Raw genomic sequence first — 25236 nt, 5'->3', positions numbered from 1 at the left:
TAACCAAAGAATAAAAATTACCTATTGCAGAATTTATCACCTGAGCAACAAGTAAGACAACCCTTGCAAGAAGTGAACCTTAATCAGTTATCACAGAGTCATGACAATGCTGTTTTCCAAAATGGAATACAAATAAGTAAAATTATTTATTACGGGTATAATTGTATTTTAATAATGATTTATTATTTGAAATCTATAGCCATTGGTCTATTTATTTGGCATTAAATTCTGCCGATTCAATGTCAGGCTTACTAATTTTTGCGTCTTTTCTTTATTATTAGCTTTTGCCGATAGAATGTCAGGCTTACTAATTTTTGTAAGAGCTATATGGTAGCATGTTTGTACCTTCTACCAAAAATATATTAATTAACTTCGCACTTGTAAGTAACAGTGAATCGACCCATTTGGATAATGTTAGATAAGATTTGATTTTGATTTGTTACACCATTTTTGTGGGTTATTATTTTAAACACAAAATTCTTTGAACACACGCAAAGTTATTCACGGCCACTATGACAAGATAAGTTAACTTAGTACTTTAAAAGAGTTTAGCTTGTGTTAAACAAGCTCATTACAAAGGTTCTCATATTAGTACTTTATAAGAGTTTAAAATTATTTAGGCAATACTCCAACAATAAACATGTGAGTTTGAGCCTTATTTTACATTTCATTATTATTATACATACACCATACTCTTACAATAGTTTAAATTAAAATCGTAATTCTTATATTACATAACATAATTCAAATGTTTTTAGAATCAAAGGTAAGTAGTACTTCTTATACAGAGTCCTAAATATTGGAATGAACAATAGAAGGGTAAGACCCCTTTTTGAATAGATAATTCTTTTGGTTATGCATGTAAGTCACCAGTACCCTATGTACTGGTGACTTACATACATAACGGGGGTATAATTTGATTTTCAATAATAATAATTGGTATACCCATTGACGTAGATGAATACCTCTATAATCATACCTGCTTCTTGACAAAGTTTAACAAATTGTGAAACATTGGTGAAATACGAATATTGTCGATTATACCTTTTTGTCCTGAAAACTAAAATATCAATTTCTCTTTTCCTTAAGCATTCCTGCATTACGATTTTTAATTTCGCCAACCACAAATGGGGCTTAAAATATGTTTTATAATGGAAGATAACCGCTTGGTAATCATTTTATTATTATAATCGGTTGCATCAGAAACTAAAAGAAAAATAAATCTTAGAGTTCATATGGCAGTTGATATTCCTACTTACTGTTCGAATTGAAAATATCAAAACGTGTCCTTTGTACAATTTATCGATTCGATACTCATTGTAATAAGACAATCTAGACTGCACAGAATTGTAAAATGTCAAATTTTCACGGAACGTTGAACTTCTTTACAATTGGTTTATTAATATCATCATAAATAATTTATCACTCCTTACAATTAAAATTATTAAGGAGCGTAACAGAGGAGAAAATTGTATGACGTGTTATTGACAATTTCTTTTACTTCGCGACTCCAAGTGACTCCACATTTATTATGGATTTTAAATAATTTTAATTTACTAATCACTTTGTCAAAAACGTGATCTGGACGCATAACCTGATGGATTTTGAGTCGCGAGATGAAAGAAAACTCCATTAAAGCACTGCTTGACCATCTGTTTATTAATGTTTGTAAAATATAGTTAAATTCTTCACTTGAAAACGAAGATAAATCTGTCATTATCTTCTTTTTCAAGTGATAAAATGTCTGAGAGATGGCAATTTATATACCTTAGATACATAGATAATAGAGGATATGTGACAAGCACAGATTAATAGATAGGTGTCAAAGAAATAAACAATATAAATACTTATTACTGGCTAGTATTGTATCATAGACATGTATTTTTGCTTATTCCAACCTATTCCAACAGTATGTATACCGTAAATTTTCTTAGAAGTCTTATCTCCAAAACAAACCCGTCTTGTCACTAAAATCACATATTTCACTTACGTTATACGTAATTTCTAAAGAACAAAGTGTCTAAATCCTTTATTGTACGCGTACAGTACGAATTACACCAAAAACTACACCGAATTTACGATTTATTCACATTTATTTTCTGAAAAACAAAATCACAACGAGATTAATTTGCACAGCTTAACTACGATTACGGCAATTTGACATTTCGTAACGCTAGATTGTCTATGAAAAGCAAGGATGGGTAAATAACATCGAGCGTTAACTTATCGATAAATGATAATGAATGATTCTTTAATAATTGATATATTGTTAGTTTAAAGATGGGAAAATGAAATATTTTATAATCATTTTATTTTAAAAAATAGTTTTTTAATGAAAATGTTATTCAATAAATATGCTCACGTTATTTCTATAGCGTAAAAGATATCTTACGAATAGTAGCATTATTCAAACACTGGTATGGATAACATTATCTCAATACGATTTTTAATAAAAATCGTCAAATCAAGATTTTTAACAAAAACTAGCAATGTAAATTTAATTTGCAAAATGCGCGCGATCAGCTGTTTTCCAAGAGGTCAAATAGGCAGGTCACGACTAATAGGTATCTATACAAAGTCACAAACAAACTGCGCGACGTTGTATTGCCGACCGCCGCCGGTGCCGAGGAAAAGTGTTTGTGTGTGTTGACTGAGAAGTCTTGAAATGCTTAGATCAAATCAATTCAGTACTCATGAATATCGTACCTACTACGACGACAGAACGTCTCGTAAACGAGAAACAACCTGAAGTAAGTTATTACCTGTACCTAGTTAAAAACTTGTAAAGTATAAAAATTGGTATTAGATAGGTAAGTGTAGCCAGCCCTACCTACCTACCTACCTACTCGTACGTACGCAGTAGATTGCGGAGCGTTGTTATCGCATTGTTCGCTGTACATTGCGTGCTCAAAATTTTCAAAATCTGAATTTTCTCATTTCCGACGTAATTGGTATTTAAAATATCGTTGTGGAAACTAAATTTAACCTCTTCACGCAGTTTTCGGTATCATGTCCCTTACACCCAGTATGTACGTGGATACGTGCACACTTTTTTGAAGTATAAGCAAATCTTGGACGTTAGTACGTCCCCAAAAGATTAAAGAAAGAGACGGCCGCGTGGCGCAGTGGGTAGTGACCCTGCTTTCTGCATCCACGGCTGTGGGTTCGATTCCCACAACTGGAAAATATTTGTGTGATGAGCATGAGTGTTTTCAAGTGTCTGTGTGTATTTATACATTATATAAGTATTTATATGTAGTATATAATTGTATATTAATACTATAATATCAACTATCTTAGCACCCATAACACAAGCTACTCTGTATGCTTACTTTGGGGCTAGATAGTGATGTGTATTGTTTAAGTATATTTATAAAAAAAGATCACCCCATTTCTTAACCACCCATAGGCATAGCACCGTGCACCGTTCACCGTTTGTGACACGTGATATTTAATTTCTTAAAATGCACACAACCGAAAAACGTTACTATACGTTCCCTTTTAAGATAACGTAGTATAGTAACGGATGTTTTAGTTTAGGTATTTCAGTTATAACGATACCTACTTGATATCGTTCCGATGCCCGCCGTTAACTTCTCAACCCTACTGATTGTCTTTGATTCATAGTCGGCCATTATTGTTGTGTAAAAAAGTCATCTAAGAAAATTTACGGTATACTCATTTAAATTATAAGCATAATGAACAACCACGAAATAGTTTAAAATCATTAATAGAAAATGACGTTAATTATGAAAAAAAAGGATTTAAATTATTTAGTATCGCAGGTATCGCATACCAAATATTATTTACAATTAGATTAATTACCTGTGTATTTATTAGTTTTTCCAGTATCACTTTCATTTATTCTTTAATTCATGAGCGGGCTTTTTATGACTTATTAGACAAAGCTTAAATATTTAATTTTTATTTAATTTATATAGTACCAATATTAGTAACACACAAAAGATAAAAGAAAAACAGTGGACAAGGGAACACTTATCTCTAGAGATCTCTGCCAGTGACCCTTGGCAGTGGGAGAGATTGTAAACAAAGAAATGGATAGGTACAACAAAAAAAAAGTGAGGAAACATATTATACTTAATACATAAATAATAAAAGTAAATAATATTAAATATATCAATAATAACACTAATAAATAAATTAAAATAAATATATAAATTATAACAGTACATATCAATACTACATGTCGTAGAAAAACGTAGAGTCATTAATAAAAATGTGGGCAGAACCGCTGACCCGACCTTGGTCATCGGCTCTGCCAGTTACAATAGGTACGCTTATACTTAAACTCACTAATCGCTTACACAACATACTACTCTTAATTTTACTATTTGTGGTAGAGGAAGCACATCGAGCAAGTCCCAGGACTTGTGACAAGGGTGTGGTTTATAGACGTCTTTTAAAATGCATAAACACTCACCAACCCTGCCCGACATGCTCTCCATTCCCACAGTAAACAATTTAAGATCAATAATTACTTCATTACGAAACATTGTCGAACAAAATCACTAACGCGACAAGCAGCATGACGCTTTCAAGCTGCTCAACAAAGAATTGAACCAATTAATAACCTAAGTCACTAATCACTTTCTTTTCTTAATAACACTACTTAACACTTCACTATTTCACTATACTTAACAAATGGAAGAAGACTATTCCATCTCAAAAACGCGATTAGAACTCAAACGCTCAACTAGCAGACTACGGTGGGGGCAAGGTGCCTTAACTCTCTCAAGCGTACCGGTTACGCGACATTTTCGGCTACCGACACGATGCTATTGGACAGAGTCGCGTGATCAACCTTTTACAGTCCTATTTATTTAGACAGTAAATGATTAAATCGTAATTACATAAAAACCTGATTTTAATATTATCACAATAATTAACGTAGATTTTGCTAACCGTTACGACAGCAAAATCTCAACATAGAACTTAAAGAGTCTCTTTTCTACTGCTGTCACCTGTGATCATTACTTGAGAGACTTATTATTAATTAAATCAAAACAGAACATTATTTTGATTGCAAAATCATAAGATTACTTGAAATAAGTTAAGTCGAATAACTTAAGAGTAAACATGATAATTATTAGGTTTGACGTTATAGATTTTTCAGTGAGCCAAGCTTCCACGGCGACATATATATAAATAACTAGCGGACGCCCGCGACTTCGTCCGCGTGAAACTCGTTGTAAACTTTGAACTACCCCTACCCTACCCTACCCCTATCTTACCCCTACCCTACCACTTCCCTATCCTACATCTACCTCTACCCTACCTCTTCCCTACCCCTACCTACCCTACCCCTGTCCTACCCTAATCCCTACCCTACCATACCCTACCCTACCCCTACCTACACTACCCCTACCCTACACTACCCCTACCTTAACCCTACCCCTACCCTACCCAACCTAACTCTACCCAAATCCTACCCTACCCCTTTCCTACCCCTTGAGCGCGGTGGGATGACCAAGGGAAATAGAGACTTCTATGCTAATATTATAAAGAGGTAAAGTTTGTGTGGTTGTAGGAGGTAATCTCTGGATCTACTGGACCGACCACTTACCAATAGAAAGCTTCGTTATTTGCGAGTGTCATAGACTATGTTTGGCTATGCGGGGCGTCATATAGCGGAATTTCTGCGTCTTTTAGAAGTTTTGTATTATCTCCGAAACTATTTAACTAATTAACATACTTTAAAGGGCAAATCTTATCTCCATAATATCCTTGTAATCATTAAATAATTTATTTTGATAAGGATTTAAGTTTAGTATTATAAATAATGACGTAAACCTAAGTATATAAAATTAATATTATTTAAAACACTAAAGGTGCTATATCTGCTAAAATATAGAAGATAGATATATGGTGTCGCGGACTTTTTTTTAGAACTTTTAAAGGTACATAAAGCCTCCATACATTGATTTCAATTTTACGCAATGGATAAGGCAGCGCATGCGAATAAGTCTGTTTATGATGAATTTCGGTCTGATCTGTATGACAAAAACTATGATAACTCTGCTAATATATACGATACCTATAAAAAATATAACCTATAGCACTCCTCGATAACGTAGCATTCTACTGGTGAAAGAATTTTTGAAATCCGTTCAGTAATTTCGAAGATTACCCCATTTAAAAAATGTTACAAACTTACAAACATACAAATTTACAAACTTTACCTCTTTATAATATTAGTATAGATAACTAAATAAATACATATAATATATATACCTCAGAATACAGAAAAACACTGTGTTTTTCTGTATTCTGAGATATACATATACATACGTATAATATAACGAATCTATGATGAAAGAGAAAGATAGTGTTCCTGAAGTCGATGTTTAAAAGTATCAACGTATTTTTATTTACAAAAGTATTTTTCAAGAATCCATTTATTTCTATTTTGGAACAGCACAGAACCCCAGTATAATTATTTTATAATTATTTTCTAATATTTCCCATAGAAAGGGCAATCAATGTACCAGCAGGTACCAGCGATCAAAGCGCCACTTTGACAGTTGCAACCCTTACATCATTAACCTGTGGAGTGCGGTCTGTGAAATCTGTATTCTGTGGTGTGTGACGAAACGAAAAGCACAAAAGTTAAACTTTCATTTGTCGTCTGTGCACAAAACCGAAAAATTAAATTCTCGTTATTTCTCGTCTCAAAGAGTTATCTGAATATATTTAAAAAAAGAAAGGAGAACAGAATCGTGAAAATGGACTACAATATGATGCCAGTAAATTACATTTTAAACGATCAAATTACAAAGTTAAACTATACTCTGATTCCACCTGGATTTCAAGGAGACGTCCGAACTATGAGGTACGATCTAATCGTGTATCAAAAATATCAATTAAAATACTTAAATCTATTGAAATACAATAATCTTTTCTAATCTACGGTTAAATTTTTCATTACTTGATTGTAGGAATGATTCATCCAAATAACTTGGTCTCATTTTTCATAACGCATAATTAATTGACTGACGCATGTCACAAGAAATACCGTACTTTCAAATAAATTTCATTATCAAATACTCAAATGACAATTTTCGGTCGCATAATCAATAAATTGAAGAATTGCATTCTAAAATGGCTGCCAGTCGTTGAGACTTATCTATGACTGTCTACAAAATGATTTACAATTGAGTATTTTAAGTAGGTACCTAAAATATGTTTGAACATCTAATTATTTTTAAATTGGTATATTTGAATTGTATGTAACTATCAATTTTTGAAAGCCTTCAATCCACATTAATCAATATATCTGAACACTAGCAGAACAGCGCGGTTTCACCCGCGTATTTCCCATTCCCTTGGGGCTACGGGGATAAACTATAACCTATGCTACTTCCATAGCTGGGCATTAACTCGTTAATCCGTTAATCGTTAATTAACGAAGTTAACATTTTGATTAACGGATTAACTTTTAAGTTAACTTTTAAAAATGTTAACGGACCCGTTAACTTCCGTTAATGTGCAGAAGTCCGTTAATCGTTAATCCAATGCTTACTATTTACCGCGCGACGTGATTAACAGGTTTAGACAAGTAAGAAATTATGAAAGATTTTTTTCAAAGAAATCAACAAATTACTATATTTATGTTAAAATTATAGAAAAAATCAACTAAAAACAAATTATGGCATTTTTCCCCAGTGCTCACCTTTATTTTTGCAATGGGGATCTCACACAATGATATAAAAATGCAATATTAACCAGTCATATTAACGGATTAACGATTAACGTTAACTTGCGTTAATTCTTCCGACATGTAACGCTTTAACGTTTAACGAAGCTAACCTTTTTTGTAGCGGACTAACGATTAACGAAGTTAACTATTTGATTAACGGTGCCCAGCTATGGCTACTTCCTGATAAGGTAGCTTTCCATTGGTGATATATTTTCAAATTAGTCCAGTACACTAATATTAAAGATTTGTAATTATAAATTGAATAAATAAACTCACAAAGGTTTATTTATTACATTTTTACACTCTTATGACAAGTGATTCAAGCCAACTCATCTTCAAGGAATTCATAAATTAATATATAAAACACAGTCCTCAAGCACTTTCTTTGTTGTTAAATAGTAGTATGTACAAAGTGAGTCCACTCTAACATTTTAATACACTGAACTGTGCAGCTGTGGACCCAGTTGGAATATGATTCACCTGTGACACTGACCTGACTTACATGGAATATAATATAACCTCACTATTACTGCTAAAGAACAGCACAAAACCGCATGGCTTTTTTTTATTGCCTACCCTCTATATGTTATCTTTTTTTTCTGTTCCCTTTCTAGTTTTCTCTGTCTTAAAAACCCTTAGCCGGCCCAGCCAGGGATCAAACCCAAGACCTCAGTGTGCCATAGAGGCATTAATTTGTTTGTATTTTGTAAGCACCTACCTCTGGCACTATCAGATTTGAAAAGCTATTATTGCACTGGATGTATCAATCAGATGGTATTTATAAGTTATTGAATATTGTTATGGCCTGTTTAATACAGTGATCAACTTAAGATAACAATATTTGTGTGTGAAAAATACCGACCGAATTGAGAACCTCCTCCTTTTTGAAGTCAGTTAAAAACTAAATTTACCTGAGATTTTAATTAATAGGAAAACAAAGTTGTCTTAATAGGAGCTTGTAGTTAAATCATATTTTATTTGAACAATTGGTTCTTGATAAAGCTATTTGTATTTACAGAATGATGCAAGAAAACCTTTCGAAGTTGATTGATCGGTTGGGGGAACAGTCAGCTGCAGCTCAAGCCCTAAACAGAGTAATTACCACAGCAGAAAAGCTACGGAATTCACCAGACCACCTCTTATATCTGTTAAAAGACAGTCAGGCTAAAGGGTAAGTTGTTATTATATTATAGACTAAACAGTTTTGCTGATGCGGCAATATTATTTACCAACATGGCCCAATTATATGAATAATAATAAAAATACCAATACATTATTTTTGTATTACACTAGTTAATTATCATCAGGCACATACTGCACTTCATAGATGAATAAATTCACACCCTTCTTCTTGCTGGACCTTTTCCTCACTTGGGCAAGATGTTAACCGTTGTGCTTAGATACTCTGTTGCTAGTCCCTTCTTGAGTCACTCCAGCTAACAATGCTTGCTCAATAAGCTTAGTGGTCTGCCCAGGACGCAAAAATCCTCTTGAAGTGTTGCTGGGGAGGCAATGTGAGCTGCGCGTTGTTATAATACTCTGCTGCACCTAAGCATAATGTGCATCAGTGTCTCTTCTCTTCTTCCTCCATCATTATCATCATCATCAACACATATTCGGCTCACTGCTGAGTGCAAATCTCCTCTCAGAATGAGAGGGGTTAGGTCAATAGTCCACCACACTGGTCCAATGCAGATTGGCAGACTTCACGCATGCAAAGAATTAAGAAAATTCTCTGGTATGCAGGTTTCATCACAATCCTTCACAGTTTGAGACACGTGATGTTTAATTTCATAAATTTCACACAACTGAAAAGTTGGAGATGCATGCCCTGGACCGGATTTGAACCCACACCCTCCGGAATCAGAGGCAGAGATCATATCCACTGTGCTATCACGGCTCCTGTTGATACACCTAGAATGAAAGGTGCTGTTTAATGTCTATAGTTCTATAACTGCTTTAAGTTTACTGCAGTTAAGTTTTAGAAGTTCTGTGGGTTGAGGCTTGGTTTGGCCTCCTTGGTGTGTTTGCCAAACACTTCACATGCTTTAGTATTGTCACTTTGTGAAGCCATGATTTGTATTTAAAAGTTAACTTAAGTATAAGTTCAACAGACATTAGTCTGATCACTTTCAGAGTTGTTGTTTTAAGTGCTGGTGTAAGAGATATCATGAAAAATCCTACCTCCAGTCGCCAGACCCTTAGCTTTGTGACAACCCTATGCTAGAGACACTTAATGTTCTTTTAAAATAAAATCTTTAACAGTTAAAAATTAAGGGTTACTGTGCAGTTATATGGTTGACAATTGGAAACACAATTTCTGACATTATGCAGATAAAAATCTAATATGTTTACTTGGGCAGTTGAGGTTCTTGACCTTCAATACACAGTACCTTCCAAAGCTACTGCAGTCCAAACCCCATAATTAGTGTGCTTACCTATGGTAGAACCATAGGCTGACTAAATCTCAGCCTTCCTAAAAAGAGGTCTGTGATTGTTGATGTAATTGAGTGTTTCTCTCTTATGTGTTTTATCACTTAGATAAACAGATTTCATTGACTACAGCAAACATTTAGACAATAAATTTACATAACTGGCTTAACATTTTGCATAGAGTTTGAGAATAATTTTACTGTTTTCTCCATAATATGTACTTTCTAATTTGTACTTTCACTAGAAAAAATTAATTAAATTCAATTAACAACCCATATTCATCACTCACTATCACTGTTGAGCATATCACTGTTGAGCATGAGTCTTCTCTCAGAATTAGAGGGATTAGACTTATAGTCACACTGCCCCAATCCAATTGACAGACTTCACACACAAAGAGAATTAAGAAAATTCTCAGATTTGCAGGTTTTTCACAATGTTTTTCATTCATTGGTTTAAGCATTTGATATTTAAATTCTTAAAATTTATATAACTGAAAAGTGGAAGGTGCATTCTCCAGACCAGATTTAAACCTATGCCTTCCAAAAGAAAGGCAGAAGTCATATCCATTGGGCAATCACAGCTTCAACATATACAAATTCAAGATATAATAATAATAAAATAATAATAATAAAAGCCTTTATTTACTGAATTTTATAAACAAAATATTATTGTAACATATCATTGACACTGATTCTTTTCTTCAGCTTGCCCTCGGGCATAGGCCTCCTCCAGACACTTCCATAGTTCTCTATCTCTTGCTTTCCTTCTCCATGTATCTCCTGCTGTCTGTCTGAGGTCATCCTCCCTTCTTTGGCAGGGGCGACCTCTTTTCCTTTTTCCTATCCTAGGATACCACTCTGTCACATCCCTGGTCCACTTATCCCTTTTATCCCGCATGAAGTGTCCTATCCACTTCCACTTAAGCTTCTTAATTATATACAAAGATATACTTAATTACAATATATTATTATTTTTGACGATTTCTAAGTCCAATATATCTGTTAGGGTTTTATTGTTTTGTGGGAGATGTCACAGGATCTGAACAACAATGGAAGTATGTGATTATAGAAAGGTAAATGGAGAGGGAGGGTTATTTGTAGCTTAAACACACCATGCTGTTGTAATGTTGGTTGGCAGGCCTAGTGGTATAAAATGTGTTTGTATGTGTAAACTGTTTATTAGAGTGATACAGTGGGAGGCGTGTGACATCTAAACCCGTTTACAAAAACACCGTTGCTTAGAAACCACAAACTTCCAACCCCTATTTCATCCCCTTTTTATTTTATTTTCACAACAAAAAGTATCATATACCTTCTCTGTATTATGGTCTCATACTATGCCCAGTTTCATTTAAATTCATCCAATAGTTTCAGCATGATTTCCGGTTAACATAATACACAGACAGACAGAAAATCGAAAAAAAATATTTTTGGCTTCAGTATTGATTACATAATGCTCTCCAATAAAAATTTCATTTGACCTGTTACAGTTTTATTATAAGTATAGATTATAAAGAGGAAAGATTTGATTGTTTGTTTGTATTGAATATGCTCCGAAACTACTAAATCGATTTAAAAAGTTATTTTGCTGTTGCGAATCTACACTATCCCCGGATGCTATAGGTTCTCTATTTCAATACGGGAACGTGAACTACGCGGTTGAGACCACGTAGCGTCTGCTAGTGATTTTATAAACGTAATTCTGCTTTGCTGACGTTCCTACAGTTTAAAACTTTTTTTTTTTAAAGATCAATATTCCTATTCCCTCTAACTAGTCGTAGAAGGGAAAGTAAATACTAGTCGTGTATTAGGAGTGAGTAACAGTCCAACGTGGAGGGGATCGAACGACCACCCTTCGGTGATGAATCCGACCGCTTTACCGTTGAGGTTTTGAGAATTAACTTTACTCATACTCGTAAACGCGCCTCTCTGTACACCATACCACTACAAAGCTAGACCTACTTACTTTACTTATACTTTATATTACTATACTTCAATTTCCTTTTTGAAAGAAAGAGCTCCTCAGACAAGGGACCGCGCCGATATCCGCAATGCGGCTAATCAACGCAATAGATTGCATGTCTCGTTCAGAATTTGGAATTTCGGCAGCTACTTTATCAAAAAGCTACGACCTTCGCCAGTTACAAAGTAATTGTATAAAGTTAAACTAATACAATACATTTAGCTTGACAGCTATATCATATACTAGCTGACGCCGCGTGGTTTCACCCGCGTGGTTCCCGTTCCCGTAGGAATACAGGGATAATATATAGCCTATAGCCTTCCTCGATAAATGGACTATCTAACACTGAAAGAATTTTTCATATCGGACCAGTAATTCCTGAGATTAGCGCGTTCAATCAAACAAACAAACTACAGCTTTATAATATTAGTATAGATTACAAATGCTAAGCTAAGTATTGTTAATGTATGTTATTAGTGTATTATTTTCTGTGCAGCTTTTATTATACTAACCAACGAGGTTACATTACAATCTGTTTTTTTCATTGAACACTATTATTGTACTAGAGGACGCCCGCGACTCCGTTCGCTTGAATTTCTGGTTTTTACAAATTCCACGGGAACCATTGATTTTTTCCGAAATAAAAAGTAGCCTAAATGTTACTCTAGGGTAAAATCTATTTCTATTCACGTATTTACGTAAAGGAGTAACAAATATACACACAAATTGTTAAAATAATTTTTATGTGATGGTTTGTGCTTTCAATAAAATTACTAAATTAATTGGGCGATAAAAGAATGCGACCTTCACCGAGCTGGTTATTGGATGGGAAGTTTTTTATATCAAATTAAATAATATCTTAATATTCAAGGGATTTAGCAGCGTGGTCCAAGGTGGTATGATTTTTTCCAACACTTCCAATAATAATTGTTGGATTAGTCTGAACAGGTCATGACATACATTAATTTCCACCGATTAAAAATAACCTCGACTTATTATATACCTAAATTCTTGAAATATCTATTAGTGAAAATTATTTCAGTAGCTTTGAGCTTATCACGAACAGACAGACGAAGCGGTAGACTTTATATCGATAATCATCATCATGATTATCAAACCATATTCGGCTCACTGTTGAGCACAGGTCTCCTCTCAGAATGAGAGGGGTTAGGCCAATAGTCCACCACGCTGGCGCAATGAGGATTGGCAGACTTTCACACGTAGAGAATTAAGACAGTTCTCAGGTATGCAGGTTTCCTCACGATTTTTTTCTATCACCGTTTGAGACACGTGGCTTTTAATTTCTTGAATGTCCTATATGAATGTCTGTAATATTCCAGTGGACCTCTGCCTCCGATTCCGGAGTTCTTAGGTTCGAATCCGGTCCGAGGCATCCATCAACTTATCAGTTATGAGTTTTAAGATTATTTTTTATATTTTATGCAATTAAATAATCATAATACCGTTTTACTAATTTAAGGTAATACCTATTAGCTACCTAATTTTCTGCCAGCGACATTTATCGCGACGACTCTTTCGGAGTTCAGTGAGACTAAGCGGAACTAAGCCTATTGTCCCACATACTTGGTGTGCCGTGAGCTGTGAAGTGTACACGACTTTTTTTACGCCAGATTCAACCAGCGTAGCGTAATGATACCCCAATAATATTCCGATGTACTTTTTTGATTTTATTCAGTGACTAGCGGACGCCCGCGACTTCGTCCGCCCTTAGTTGTATCGTACATATAGTAGTAAAAATGGAGTAACTTCTCCCGTTTTCCCTACATTTTCTTCACTGCTCTGCTCCTATTGATCGTAGCGTGATGAAAAGTATACTATAACCTGCCCAGGAGTATGAAGAATAATTGTACCAAGTTTCATTAAAATCCGTCGAGTAGTTTTTGTTTCTATAGCAAACAGACAGACAGACACAGATTTTACTGATTGCATTTTTTGCATCAGTATCGATCACTAATCACCCCTTGATAGTTATTTTGGAAATATATTTCATGTACAGAAATGACCTCCCTACAGATTTATTATAAGTAGGTATATAGATAACATAAAATTGAAAATTTTGAAAAACCTCCGATCCTCGACTTTAACCCCCCAGAACTTTTATAAGGCTTACCGATTTTCATCAAACATGTTTAAGAGCACATAAATCAACTTTCATACAAAACAAACTAAATTAAAATCGCTTCATCCGTTCGGGACCTTAAGTGCCACAGACAGATAGACACGTCAAATTTATGACACCTCTTAAATCTATATACATATCTATAAAAATCGCTAAAAAACGAGAACTACCGAGAACGGCTGAACGGATTTATCTTATCATGGTCTTAAAATGTTCGTGGAGGTGGAGGAAAGGTTTAAAAGGTGAGACAAATTAGAATGATTGCCTGGAAAACCATAAAACAACCCTTTTCTATTTCTTATACAAACGTTTGAGAGTCAAGGGTTAAGGGTAGGGTAGGAATAGAATAGGGATAGGGAAGAAGTGCAGATAAGTCAAAGCGAAGCTTAACCGGGTCTGCTAGTCTTCTATCCATATTACAAGATACTGAAACACAATCAACCTTTTTAAAATTTTTGTCTGTTTGTCCGGGCTTAACCTATTTGGGATTAACCGGATGGGAGTTCGCGAACCGCGACCCGCGAAAGTCCATGGTTCCCACGGGGTTTGTAAAAAAGAGGACATGTGTTTGTGTGCGTAAAATATGACATGCGTGTAAAGGGAGTGGTTGATGAGTTGACGAGTATAAGAGATGAATAGAGAAGATTATATAGTAATTTTGCCGACCCCATTTATACCTAAATAAAAAATTAGTAAAATTTTGAAATACTGAATGTCTCGAGGTACGCATTTGGGATGATGAATTAAAGTTTGGAATTGTTGACTAAGCTACACCATACAAATGAGTCATACGAGATTGGACGAAGCCTGCCTAAGCATATTATTATGGCTTTAATTGGAAATCTTACCTAATACGTCAATGTCAACAACTCGGAATCTCGAAGCGAAGGCTGTTTGTTCGTATATTTATATGGATGACGTCAATAGACATACTTCTTTTTGTATGGGACGATTTTAAAATCTACAGCTTATTATGCTGTAGATTTTAAAGAAACAGGGCTGACTCTGTAAAATGGAATTTGTTCAGTTTTAATTGTACAGTTAATACTGAACGTCTATAATGCAGGTAGGACGAGCTACAGACGTCAAGTTTTAGCTGCTCAGTTTTAACTGTACAGTTTTAATTATCAAAATTTCAATTAAAATCGTTAAAAAAATCTGTACAAACTGTTAAAACTGACACTACACACGGACGATTTAACTGAACAGTTCTATTGTACAGTTAAAACTGCGGTCTATAAGTACGGGTTAGTGTTGACACTGATTTCGACTTATACAACTAACGTCTAAGTTTGCTATACAAATAACCTTGAGTCACACCTCCCTACAATTAATTAGCAAATAACATGCACGCCATTTCTTTCAATACCGAACCCCTCTATACCTAACCCCCCTATACCTAACCCCGTGGTTAAACAGAACGCCAGCACAACGCCACGTCGACTCATGTTAGACGGTTGTTAAAAAACATACGGAATTTTTTGTTAAACATTTTTGAACCTCTTTTTTTTAAGTGTATGTATTTTATTTGTTTACTTAACTAAAACTAACCTTTCCAAATTTTATTTTAACATAGTTTAAAACATAGTTGCTTCTCGTGTTTGTTTATGTTACTGGCGCCACTTTCAGGCCTCCTCTTATATACTCATTCTTTATTTTATCTATTGTCACACCACATATCAATTTCAACATACGCATTTCGTTCACATGCATTCTTTTACTATTCGACCCTTTTATCGCCAACATTCTGATCCATACAGCACGACAGGTCTTACAACCGTTTTGTGTATTTTACCCTTAAGCATCTGAGGGTCCAATAGTACACCTGAGCCATTTCATCGCATTAAGTCTACTTTTCACGTTCTGGTTCACATTGCCGTTGTTTTAAAAAGCGACTCGAGGTACCGAAAATCGACGAAATATAAACTATGTCACTTACAAATCACCTGGCTTCCTGGTAGTAAAAGAATTTTTAAAATAGGTTCAATAGATGACCTCAACACCACAAACTTTATCTCTTTATAATGTGGAAAGTAGTAATATTTGAAGCGAATACATAAATTGTCTTACAAATTTCCTAACAATTTATGACGTGTTGGTTACAGGGGCAATGGTGAATTGATTGGCCTGCTGAAAGTAGGTCGGAAACATCTCTTCTTATTCGACGATCAAGACAAAGTGCGCGAAGTTGAACCTCTGTGCATCCTCGACTTTTTCGTTTTGCCAGACCGGCAGAGACACGGCTACGGAAAAGTTTTGTTCGACCACATGCTTAATGTAAGTAGTATTTTTATTATTCCTAACTTTTCTTTTTTTCTAAGACATTTTCAGTTAATTTTTCAGCTCGAAGTTGGGAAGTTGGTGCGGTGTTACACCACAGTGTCTCGGAGAGCACATTAAGCCGTTGGTACTGGTCATTATTATTAACAAGTGATGGTAGTCATTAATTAACGTAACATTATATCATTAAGCCCGCGAAACAGTTCGGTGGGCCTAAGTTCCATATACCCTCTCCTGTAAGTCCTCCCGCCTTTTCCTGTAGTGGACCGTTAATGTCAGCCTATGCGGCGACGAACTATGAGCTATGCATTATCAACCCATATTCGGCTCACTGCTGAACTCTCTGAAGTCTCTTCTCAGAATAAGAGGGATTAGGCCAATAGTCCACCACGCTGGCCCAATGCGGATTGGCAGACTTCACACACGCAAAGAATTGAGAAAACTCTCTGGTATGCAGGTTTCCTCACGATGTTTTTCCTTCACCGTTTGAGACACGTGATATTTAATATCTTAAAATGCACAGAACTGAAAAGCTAGAGGTGCATGCCCCGGACCGGATTCGAACCCACACTTCCGGAATCGGAGGCAGAGGTCATATCCACTGGGCTATCGCGGCTATGAGGTATTGGAGCATTAAAATTCAGAGCTATTTCCAAAAAAAATGTCTTTAAAGGCCCGCAGTGCTACCCGAGTGTCTGAAATAATGTACGCAAAATGTATGTTGAGTTGGATAGATGTTATAAGTAGTCTGGAAGTCACTACAATGAAATAAACGTCGAGGATTAATAGGTTATGGGGATTTGACGCAGAAGAATGAAGTCACTTCAGAAACAAGGACAAGAAGATAATAGCGAACTGTCAACATTACAGGGCCTGAATACATCAGCCAACAAGCTGGCAATTGATGGTCCTTCAGCCAAAATGGAGCAATTCATAAGGAAAAATTATGGCGTTGAGCGCCTGATTCGCCAAAGCAACAACTTTGCTGTTCCGCCGGATTTCTTCTCCATAGTTTCGGAAAGGTGTGTATTTAATTATTTGCATTAAGTATGTATGGTTTTGTTTTTATAGAAATCCCGCAGGATCTATGTAAAAAGCATATGTATTAATCTGGGGGTATAATCATCTCAATTATATATCCGGGGCATATTACACTTAAATCGGTTCAGTAGTTACAGCGTGAAGGAGTAACAAACGTACACACTACAGAAGTTTCGTCTTTTTATATTAGTATGATTTCTATTGTTTTAGTTTTAAATTTGCAAATGTTTCGTTTTGTTTCCAGACCTATAAGCCGTCGTCGACCACGGCGTTCTGTATATTGAAAATATTTCATTATTTCGTCACAATATTAAAAAAAAATATATCCTCTAATGTGGGCAAACACTGTTAATGAATAATAATGATGTTTTTAATTTTTCATTTCTCAATAAATATTATTGAGCTTTTTTAAAAAAAACAGCACTTATTAACCAACAAGAAATATTTCTTTAATAAATCTTAAACCATTCATTGCTTATCCATTATAGAATACGTAGAATAACATTAATTATCCTGTCGTTTATAAATTTACCCTTATAAATATTATTTTTTATGAAAATCACACACAGTGCATCTCTATGCACAGCAAAGGTTTTACATTAAACTTCGTATTATGTAACTAGCTGACGCCGCGCGGTTTCACCCGCGTGGTTCTCATTCCCGTAGGAGTACGGGGATAATATATAGCCTATGGCCTTCCTTGATAAATGGCCTACCTAACACTGAAAGAATTTTTTAAATCGGACCAGTAGATCGGAGATTAGCGCGTTCAATCAAACAAACAAACAAACTCTTCAGCTTTCTAATATTAGTATAGATGCACTTTAATTCGAAATGGCTCGGTTAACTCCGTATTTATAACTATCAGATAGCTCAGATCTTCATACAAACTTTCATCCCCTTGGACGTCCCCAAATTGTCTTGGGCGTTAAGTTTTCAAAAATCTCTCCATATTATTAGCCGTAGGCATTAGGCGTTAGGCGTAGCCTATGACACTTACAAAGTGTCACCTAGTGGCTATCTAGTGATAAAGAATTTTCAAAATTGGCTTAGTAGATCCAGAGATTACCCTCTACAATACCACAAACGTTACCTCTTTATAACATTACTATAGTTAAATGTTTTTTTTAGGTATCTAGTTATTTTACACATTATATCGAATTTTTACACATTTTAATGTCTAATATTATCACATTAAAACATCATATGTTAACTATTACTCAATTAACAACATGCTTAATGATATAAGGTACAAGTGAAATAGAATTAGACTATCATTTGAGATAACAACTAATTGCATAATTTGTTTGGTGGCGGCAGCAAGTCAGGGCGTTGCACTCCAGTGATGACGGGCGCAGTCGGCCGGTTTTCAGCTCCGAAACCGCAGTCCATCATAGGCAATGTGAGTAGTCCTTTATATGTAAACTAGCGGCAACCCTGTGACTTTACTCGCGTAGTTTTATTTCCAGTACGGGGATACGGGGATAAGATAAAGCCTCTGGCACTGGCCGAGCCGTGATAGTCCCATGGATATGATCTCTGCTTCCGATTCCGGAGGGTGTGAATTCGAATGCGGTCCGGGGCATGCGCCTCCAACTTTTCAGTTGTGTGCATTTTAAGAAATTAAATATCACGTGTCTCAAACAGTGAAGGAAAAACATTGTGATGAAACCTGCATACCTGAGAATTTTCTAAGTTTTCTGTATGCGTGAAGTCTGCCAATCCGCTTTGGGCCAGCGTGGTGGACTATTGGCCTAACCCCTCTCATTCTGTTGGGAGACTCGAGCTCAGCCATGAGCCGAATATGGGTTGATAATGATGGCACTGGCTGATAATGTAGAAAGGATTTTGTTAATTGGTCTAACGGTCTAGCAGTGAAAGCGTAATAAGTGTGTGGTTAAGGGTCGTAATTTTGCTCCTTGGTCTGGTTATGAATAATTGTAATCCAAAAGCCTGTGACAAACAGTTCTTCGTCGTTTTATAGAAACTGAAAGTTTGTCAGCCCATGCTCTGCTACCACTCTAAGTATAGGCATAATGGATCCATGGACTAACAAACTTTAGATATTCATAAAATAAGGAATGTCAAGCCAATTCAGATCTCGCTCTGTTAAATTTTTCATTTTTCAAAGAAACCTCTGGCGTAAATTATTCTTTCCAAAATTACACTATAGCTAAGTAGAATAATAATTACTAACAACATAGGTATTTTAATTTTGTACTTTCTATTACGCCGTTCTTACTATCTGCCGATTTTTAATAATTGCTGATATGGAATATATAATGTTACTTTTAAATTATCTATTTTAACTGAAGTCACAACAAAGTAATTTTATATTCTGCAATACAAAGACTTACATTTTTATATAGCTTTGTGATTTTTTCAAATGGCATATATTACTTTTTACTTTCAGTAACATTTTTCATTTAGTTTACTTATCAGGACAAACCAGTAATAAATACAAAAACATTTATTTAGCACTTGATCATATATCCAGATGATTTATTAAGGAATTGATTTTATATTGTTTGGCGACATAATCTACTATTTTTCTGGATAAAGCTAATATTAAAGAAATACAGAATTAATAACATTACTTATAGCTTAAATGTTTCTTATTTATAGGTTATCCATGGTGACGAGTACCAGGAGGCTAACAATGCGTAAGTTTTAGTGATTTGCTTTATTTCAATATTCCTCTTTCCTAGCTCAAATTAACCCTAAACCTGATCGCGCACGATGCACGCTGTACGAGCAAATAAGTATATAGTAAGGTAGCCGATACCCCGCGGTTTCATCCGCGTAGTTCCCGTTCCCAATATGATATATAGCCTACAACACTTTCAAATACAAATACCTGTGTAGATATCCCGATATTACTTACTCCCTACAACGTCAATAACCCACAAACTTTACCTCTTTATAACATTAGTGATATATTTCTAAAGTCACTGACATAGCTCAGCGAGTCTTGAAGCTGAAGTAGCAATGGGCAGGCCACAGTTCGAAGAGCCGATGGATGTTGGACTCCCAAGGTGCTGGAATGGCTACCCCGCACCGGAAAGCGCAGTGTTGGTCGACCCCACACTAGGTGGACCGAAGACGTCAAGCGGGTCGCAGGGCCGCTGGATGCTGGCGGTTCGAAACCGTGGTGTTTGAAAGTCTATGCAAGGCCTATGTCCAGCAATGGACGTCCATTGGCTGTTAATGAAGAAAAATTATAATATTGAAAAATCTCTACCCGATCCGGAAGTCAGTCTCAGAAATCGTGAATTAGCTCTAATTAAAACTTGTTCGAAGCGATTTGCCTCTTCTAAAAAAAATATGGATATCTTCAAGTTGAAAGTGTATTGGCGTCTTCTAGACGGTCTCCATACAGTCTATGGTGGAAACCATAGACTGTATCATTGCTTATCATCTGGAGTGATTTCAGCCAAGCGGTAGAATAAGGAATCGCGAGGCAAATCTATTAATAGACGAGTATATTATGTCTTAACTCGTCCAACATTTTTTCTTATATTAAAAAAAATTAATAGATATATATATATATATGTATTTGAAAGGTCGCCTTTGTTCTTATTATTTATTTATAGAATTAAATGCACAAGCACAACCACTGTTTACTGGTAGCTTTATGATTTTTATTTTTTGATTATGATGTTTTTTGTGTTATTTTTTCATTTGTTCTATTTTTGTTTTTTTTCTGTTGCTTTCAGCTTTCTCCGTTGGTATGATAATAAGTAAGCGGAAAATTTTCTTCCAAGGGTTTTTTTTTTATTCCAGTTAAAACTTGTCGTAATTTGCCTGCACACAAGTTTTATCTAACTTAATAGACATTTTTAGATATTATTGAAATAACTTTAGTTGACGTAATATTTATTGACTATAGTGGAGACTCGATTGACAGGACACGAAAAACTGGACAAAACGCAAATGGTAGATATACCACCACCTAATTATCCAAAACTAATTTCAATAGTTTTGAAAAAAAGTTTAGTGTGGCTAAGTTACATTCTTTTTTCCGTATCCACGGATGCCTCTATTACACAGTATGTCACATGACGATCTCCGACGATAAGGAAAGCACGGCTTCGATATTCTCTTTCGTCATGGCGGTTTTTGGACGACCTCCAAGTCTCTTGTCACTAAGGCTAGAGTGCCCACGTTGAAATTCTTAATACCAGCGTTCTACAGTCCTAAGACACGGTGTTGCATCACTAAACACAGAAGTGATCTCATCAAAGCTCTGAAGCCTCGATAATCTCTTTGAAATTTGTAGAAAATTATCGCTCGAAAATTTTCCTTAGGTATTTATTTTTTTACAACCGACTTGTCACCTTTGAACAGATGATACAATAAAAGTATTCGACAAATCTGAAAACATTCTTTTGTTTTCGAATTCTAAATTCAGAATGAAGATACCAAAAGTTTTTTTTTAATAATCAGAAGTTGGCAAACGACACGACTCTCAGTAGACACGGCAGCCCTCGTATTATCACACAAGATGTAATAAAAATATTTTTATTTACTATTTGCGTTTTATATATTATTTGGACATCCTGTATATACATATATACTATTTTTAACTCTTAAATATTATCGTGCCTGGATAGTTACTAATCCCTATAGCCTATAAACTAGTATTATATTAAATATCTAAGAAAAATATAAGAAAATCGAGTCTGCACTATTTTATAATTAGCATGTGACCTCTAACCTAATTTTGTAGTAATAACCTATATTAGCGGGCGTCCATTATTTAGTTCAGATGTAAAATAGAAGGAAGGGGAAATAATATCACCAAATCTTACAAAGACGAGAGGCAAAGCAGTCACCCCCAATATTTTAATAAGAAAATAAAACGTAAATTAAATAGAGTACCAAGCGTTACACATAGGTCGCTGTATATTTGAACAGAATAAAAGGTCTTAAATTAATTTAGAAATGACTCTTGAAATACGTGGCATTCGAGGAATTTAAATTATTTAATAGTTAAGAGGTAGTCTGCGAACATTACACATTAACATTCTATGTTAATTTTCATGTCATCGAAAATCCATCTCTAAAATTTGATTTTTGTCAGTAACAACAATCCACCGATTAAGGGTCAATTTGTTTTGAATGAATTGAAAATATTGAATTCACTATAAGGAACGTCAAATGTATATAATTATGATAAAATTACGGAAGATAACATACCTAATACGTTTAAGAAATTGATAAAATATTCATGTAATCAGGTCTCGAAAAAATATTAAAAACTTATTTTCAATCAGTAGAACGATAATAAACAATTTAAGACCATTTAAAAAAATGTGTCAACTATTGCGTGTTTCCGCGCGGGGCTTATGGATTGACACTTATTTAGACTTAGGCCCAGTCCCTAAAGTGGCTAGAAGAACATGACCGGAGGAACAAAATCCCCCACGCATTACCCGGGCAAGAAGGCATAGCCCCAAGATCCGTACCCCCCACCTGGATTTTTATCTGGTAGGAGATGACCTGCCTCTCTCATTATGTAAGGAATTTGTTAGTGTGCTATATTTTTACACTATAGATGTGTTCGTTTAGGATAAGCCCCAGGTACTGACTGCACAAAACTGAAAATGATAGAAGCTAATTCCAGATAATTATGTTTCACTATTACTTTGTACTATAATTAACAGTACTTTTACTTTTAGTATATAGCAACAGTGCTAATACTGCAAAGTATTAAGCGCATACCCCAGACATAAGATCACATACACCCGCCCACACCGTTCTATCCTGCGGCTTGTCTCATCTAAATCACAATAAATATCACCTAAGATAAAGTCAAAAGGGATCTCATAATTAATGGACGCCCCTAAAGGAGCGAGCATTACTTGACGGAATGTCAGTCAGGTTCTAAGTAGACTCACTCACTCTTAGCCTTGGTTTGTACGTTGAGAAATATATTTATTTTATGTTATACCTAAAGCAAACTCAAAAGAAGTGTCAATAACTTCACAGCGCGGCCGGGAACGGACTTGAGTCCAAGAGGTTATTATTTTCCTGTTAGTGAGTGTTGTTGTAACTCCTTAGCACAACCTTACTAGTAAATATTACTAAGATTCATGTACTGGGGAAAGGGGAATCTTAGTAATATTTAAAATAAGAACTGGCTGGCTATTTTTAATGTGTATAAAAAACATTGAACTATGTAACGCCTGACTTAACGTTATGTATGAACGCTCTGTATCCGTGTCTATGACTCAGTTTTGTCAACTTAGTCATAGACACAACTTTACCATATTATGTAAAGTTGGGTTAAGGTATATGTTTTTTTTTTTTTGTGTAACAAATAAAGGCTATATTTATAATTTCAAATAAACTTAATACATTTACAGCTATTTTGATACATTGTAATTTTATTGAATAGTTTATCACGCAAAGCGACACAATCTAAATGTATTGATTTGTTATTCTATTGTACTAAGAAAATTAGGATGAATAATATATTCTTTATTTGTTGGCATCAAAGATCTGGTTTACAGTATTAATTGTGTATTTTTTTATTTGTACGATCATACAAAATTGTTATCTTGAATTTATATTATCATAATTATTGTTGCTTCTGTGTGTTATGTAAACGTATGTCTTGAGTTTTATCAGAACAGGCCTATACTAAAACATTTCATGACAACAGACAGCGTCAACATTGCGACGACACAACGTCAACGCCATGCTGTTTTCCATATATTTTAAAAGACATGTCACATTAAAGTGTTGCGTCGTCGTAGAGACTTTTTAAGGGAGTTCACTTGCTACGCCAGTCAGTGTTGCATTTGTCTCGATTTATGTTGAGACTGACTGCGACGATGACGTACTTTTGTATTGTGACGTCGTGCGTCATTTGTCAACGCAGGTGTGACTCACAATATCATGTTGATCCGTTGCGACGACACAACATAGCACTAATGAGGCATCGCCCTTGAATGACTCTCCACGCGCGTCTGGGTATGACGATAGAGAGAAAGAAGAAAGAGCGATTTAATAAATGAACCAAAAAATGCGTCTGAAGCCCGCTCCGCCGCCGCAATCCTCTGTCGTCTTAACCCCGCATGTATAGCGCGGCCGAAGACTCATCTAAAGGCGGATATATATTTGTCTGACGTGTCGTGTCGTGACGCATCAGAGCAGAATCGGTAACATACATTTTGTATTGCAACGTTTACACTTAAGGCGGATTTACATTTGTCTGACGTGGCGTGTCGTGACGCATCAGAACAGAATCGGTATCATACATTTTGTATGGCAACGTTTACACTTATGTATTGTGACATGTCGTGATCGCTTCTGATTTGAAGCGTCACGACACGACACGACACGACACGTCAAACAACTATAACTCCGCCTTTAATAACGTCCAGTGCCTGAGTTTGCCCAAATTTCAGAAATTTAATCAAGATTTAATTTATAATTTTATTAGGTCAAATACATTTACAATTTACAGAATTTTCGATTTTGAAATGTAAAAAATTCCCAAAAAGCATTTATTGTGTTTGAATATAGTATAATATTTTATCAACAACCCATATTCGGCTCACTGTTGAGCACGATTCTCTTCTCAGAATGAGAGGGTAATCATTTTTAGTTACAATTTTATAATTGTACTGTATTTTATAAATTTTAGGAAAGA

The 25236-nt window shown here is 35.2% G+C and overlaps 1 protein-coding gene across 2 annotated transcripts in view; it reads left to right on the top strand.

Moving 5' to 3' along the window:
• Positions 1 to 6611: 6611 nt before the first annotated feature.
• Positions 6612 to 25236, top strand: part of LOC112047971 (alpha-tubulin N-acetyltransferase) — a 22550-nt gene continuing 3925 nt past the window's right edge. Inside the window, exons 1-7 of one of the 2 annotated variants that reach the window (XM_024085298.2) lie at positions 6612 to 6850; positions 8736 to 8888; positions 16361 to 16532; positions 17406 to 17557; positions 18897 to 18978; positions 20202 to 20239; positions 21293 to 21316. In XM_024085298.2, the coding sequence (XP_023941066.2) occupies positions 6744 to 6850; positions 8736 to 8888; positions 16361 to 16532; positions 17406 to 17557; positions 18897 to 18978; positions 20202 to 20239; positions 21293 to 21316 (728 nt within the window). In that variant the 5' untranslated portion in view covers positions 6612 to 6743. The remainder of the gene's footprint in view (positions 6851 to 8735; positions 8889 to 16360; positions 16533 to 17405; positions 17558 to 18896; positions 18979 to 20201; positions 20240 to 21292; positions 21317 to 25236) is intronic. The other variant, XM_024085305.2, reaches the window with a different exon arrangement.

This window comes from Bicyclus anynana, chromosome Z, assembly GCF_947172395.1.
Source record: "Bicyclus anynana chromosome Z, ilBicAnyn1.1, whole genome shotgun sequence".
Taxonomy (NCBI): domain Eukaryota; kingdom Metazoa; phylum Arthropoda; class Insecta; order Lepidoptera; family Nymphalidae; genus Bicyclus; species Bicyclus anynana.
Note: the sequence above shows the minus strand (reverse complement) of the source record. Positions and strands in the feature narration are given on the sequence as shown.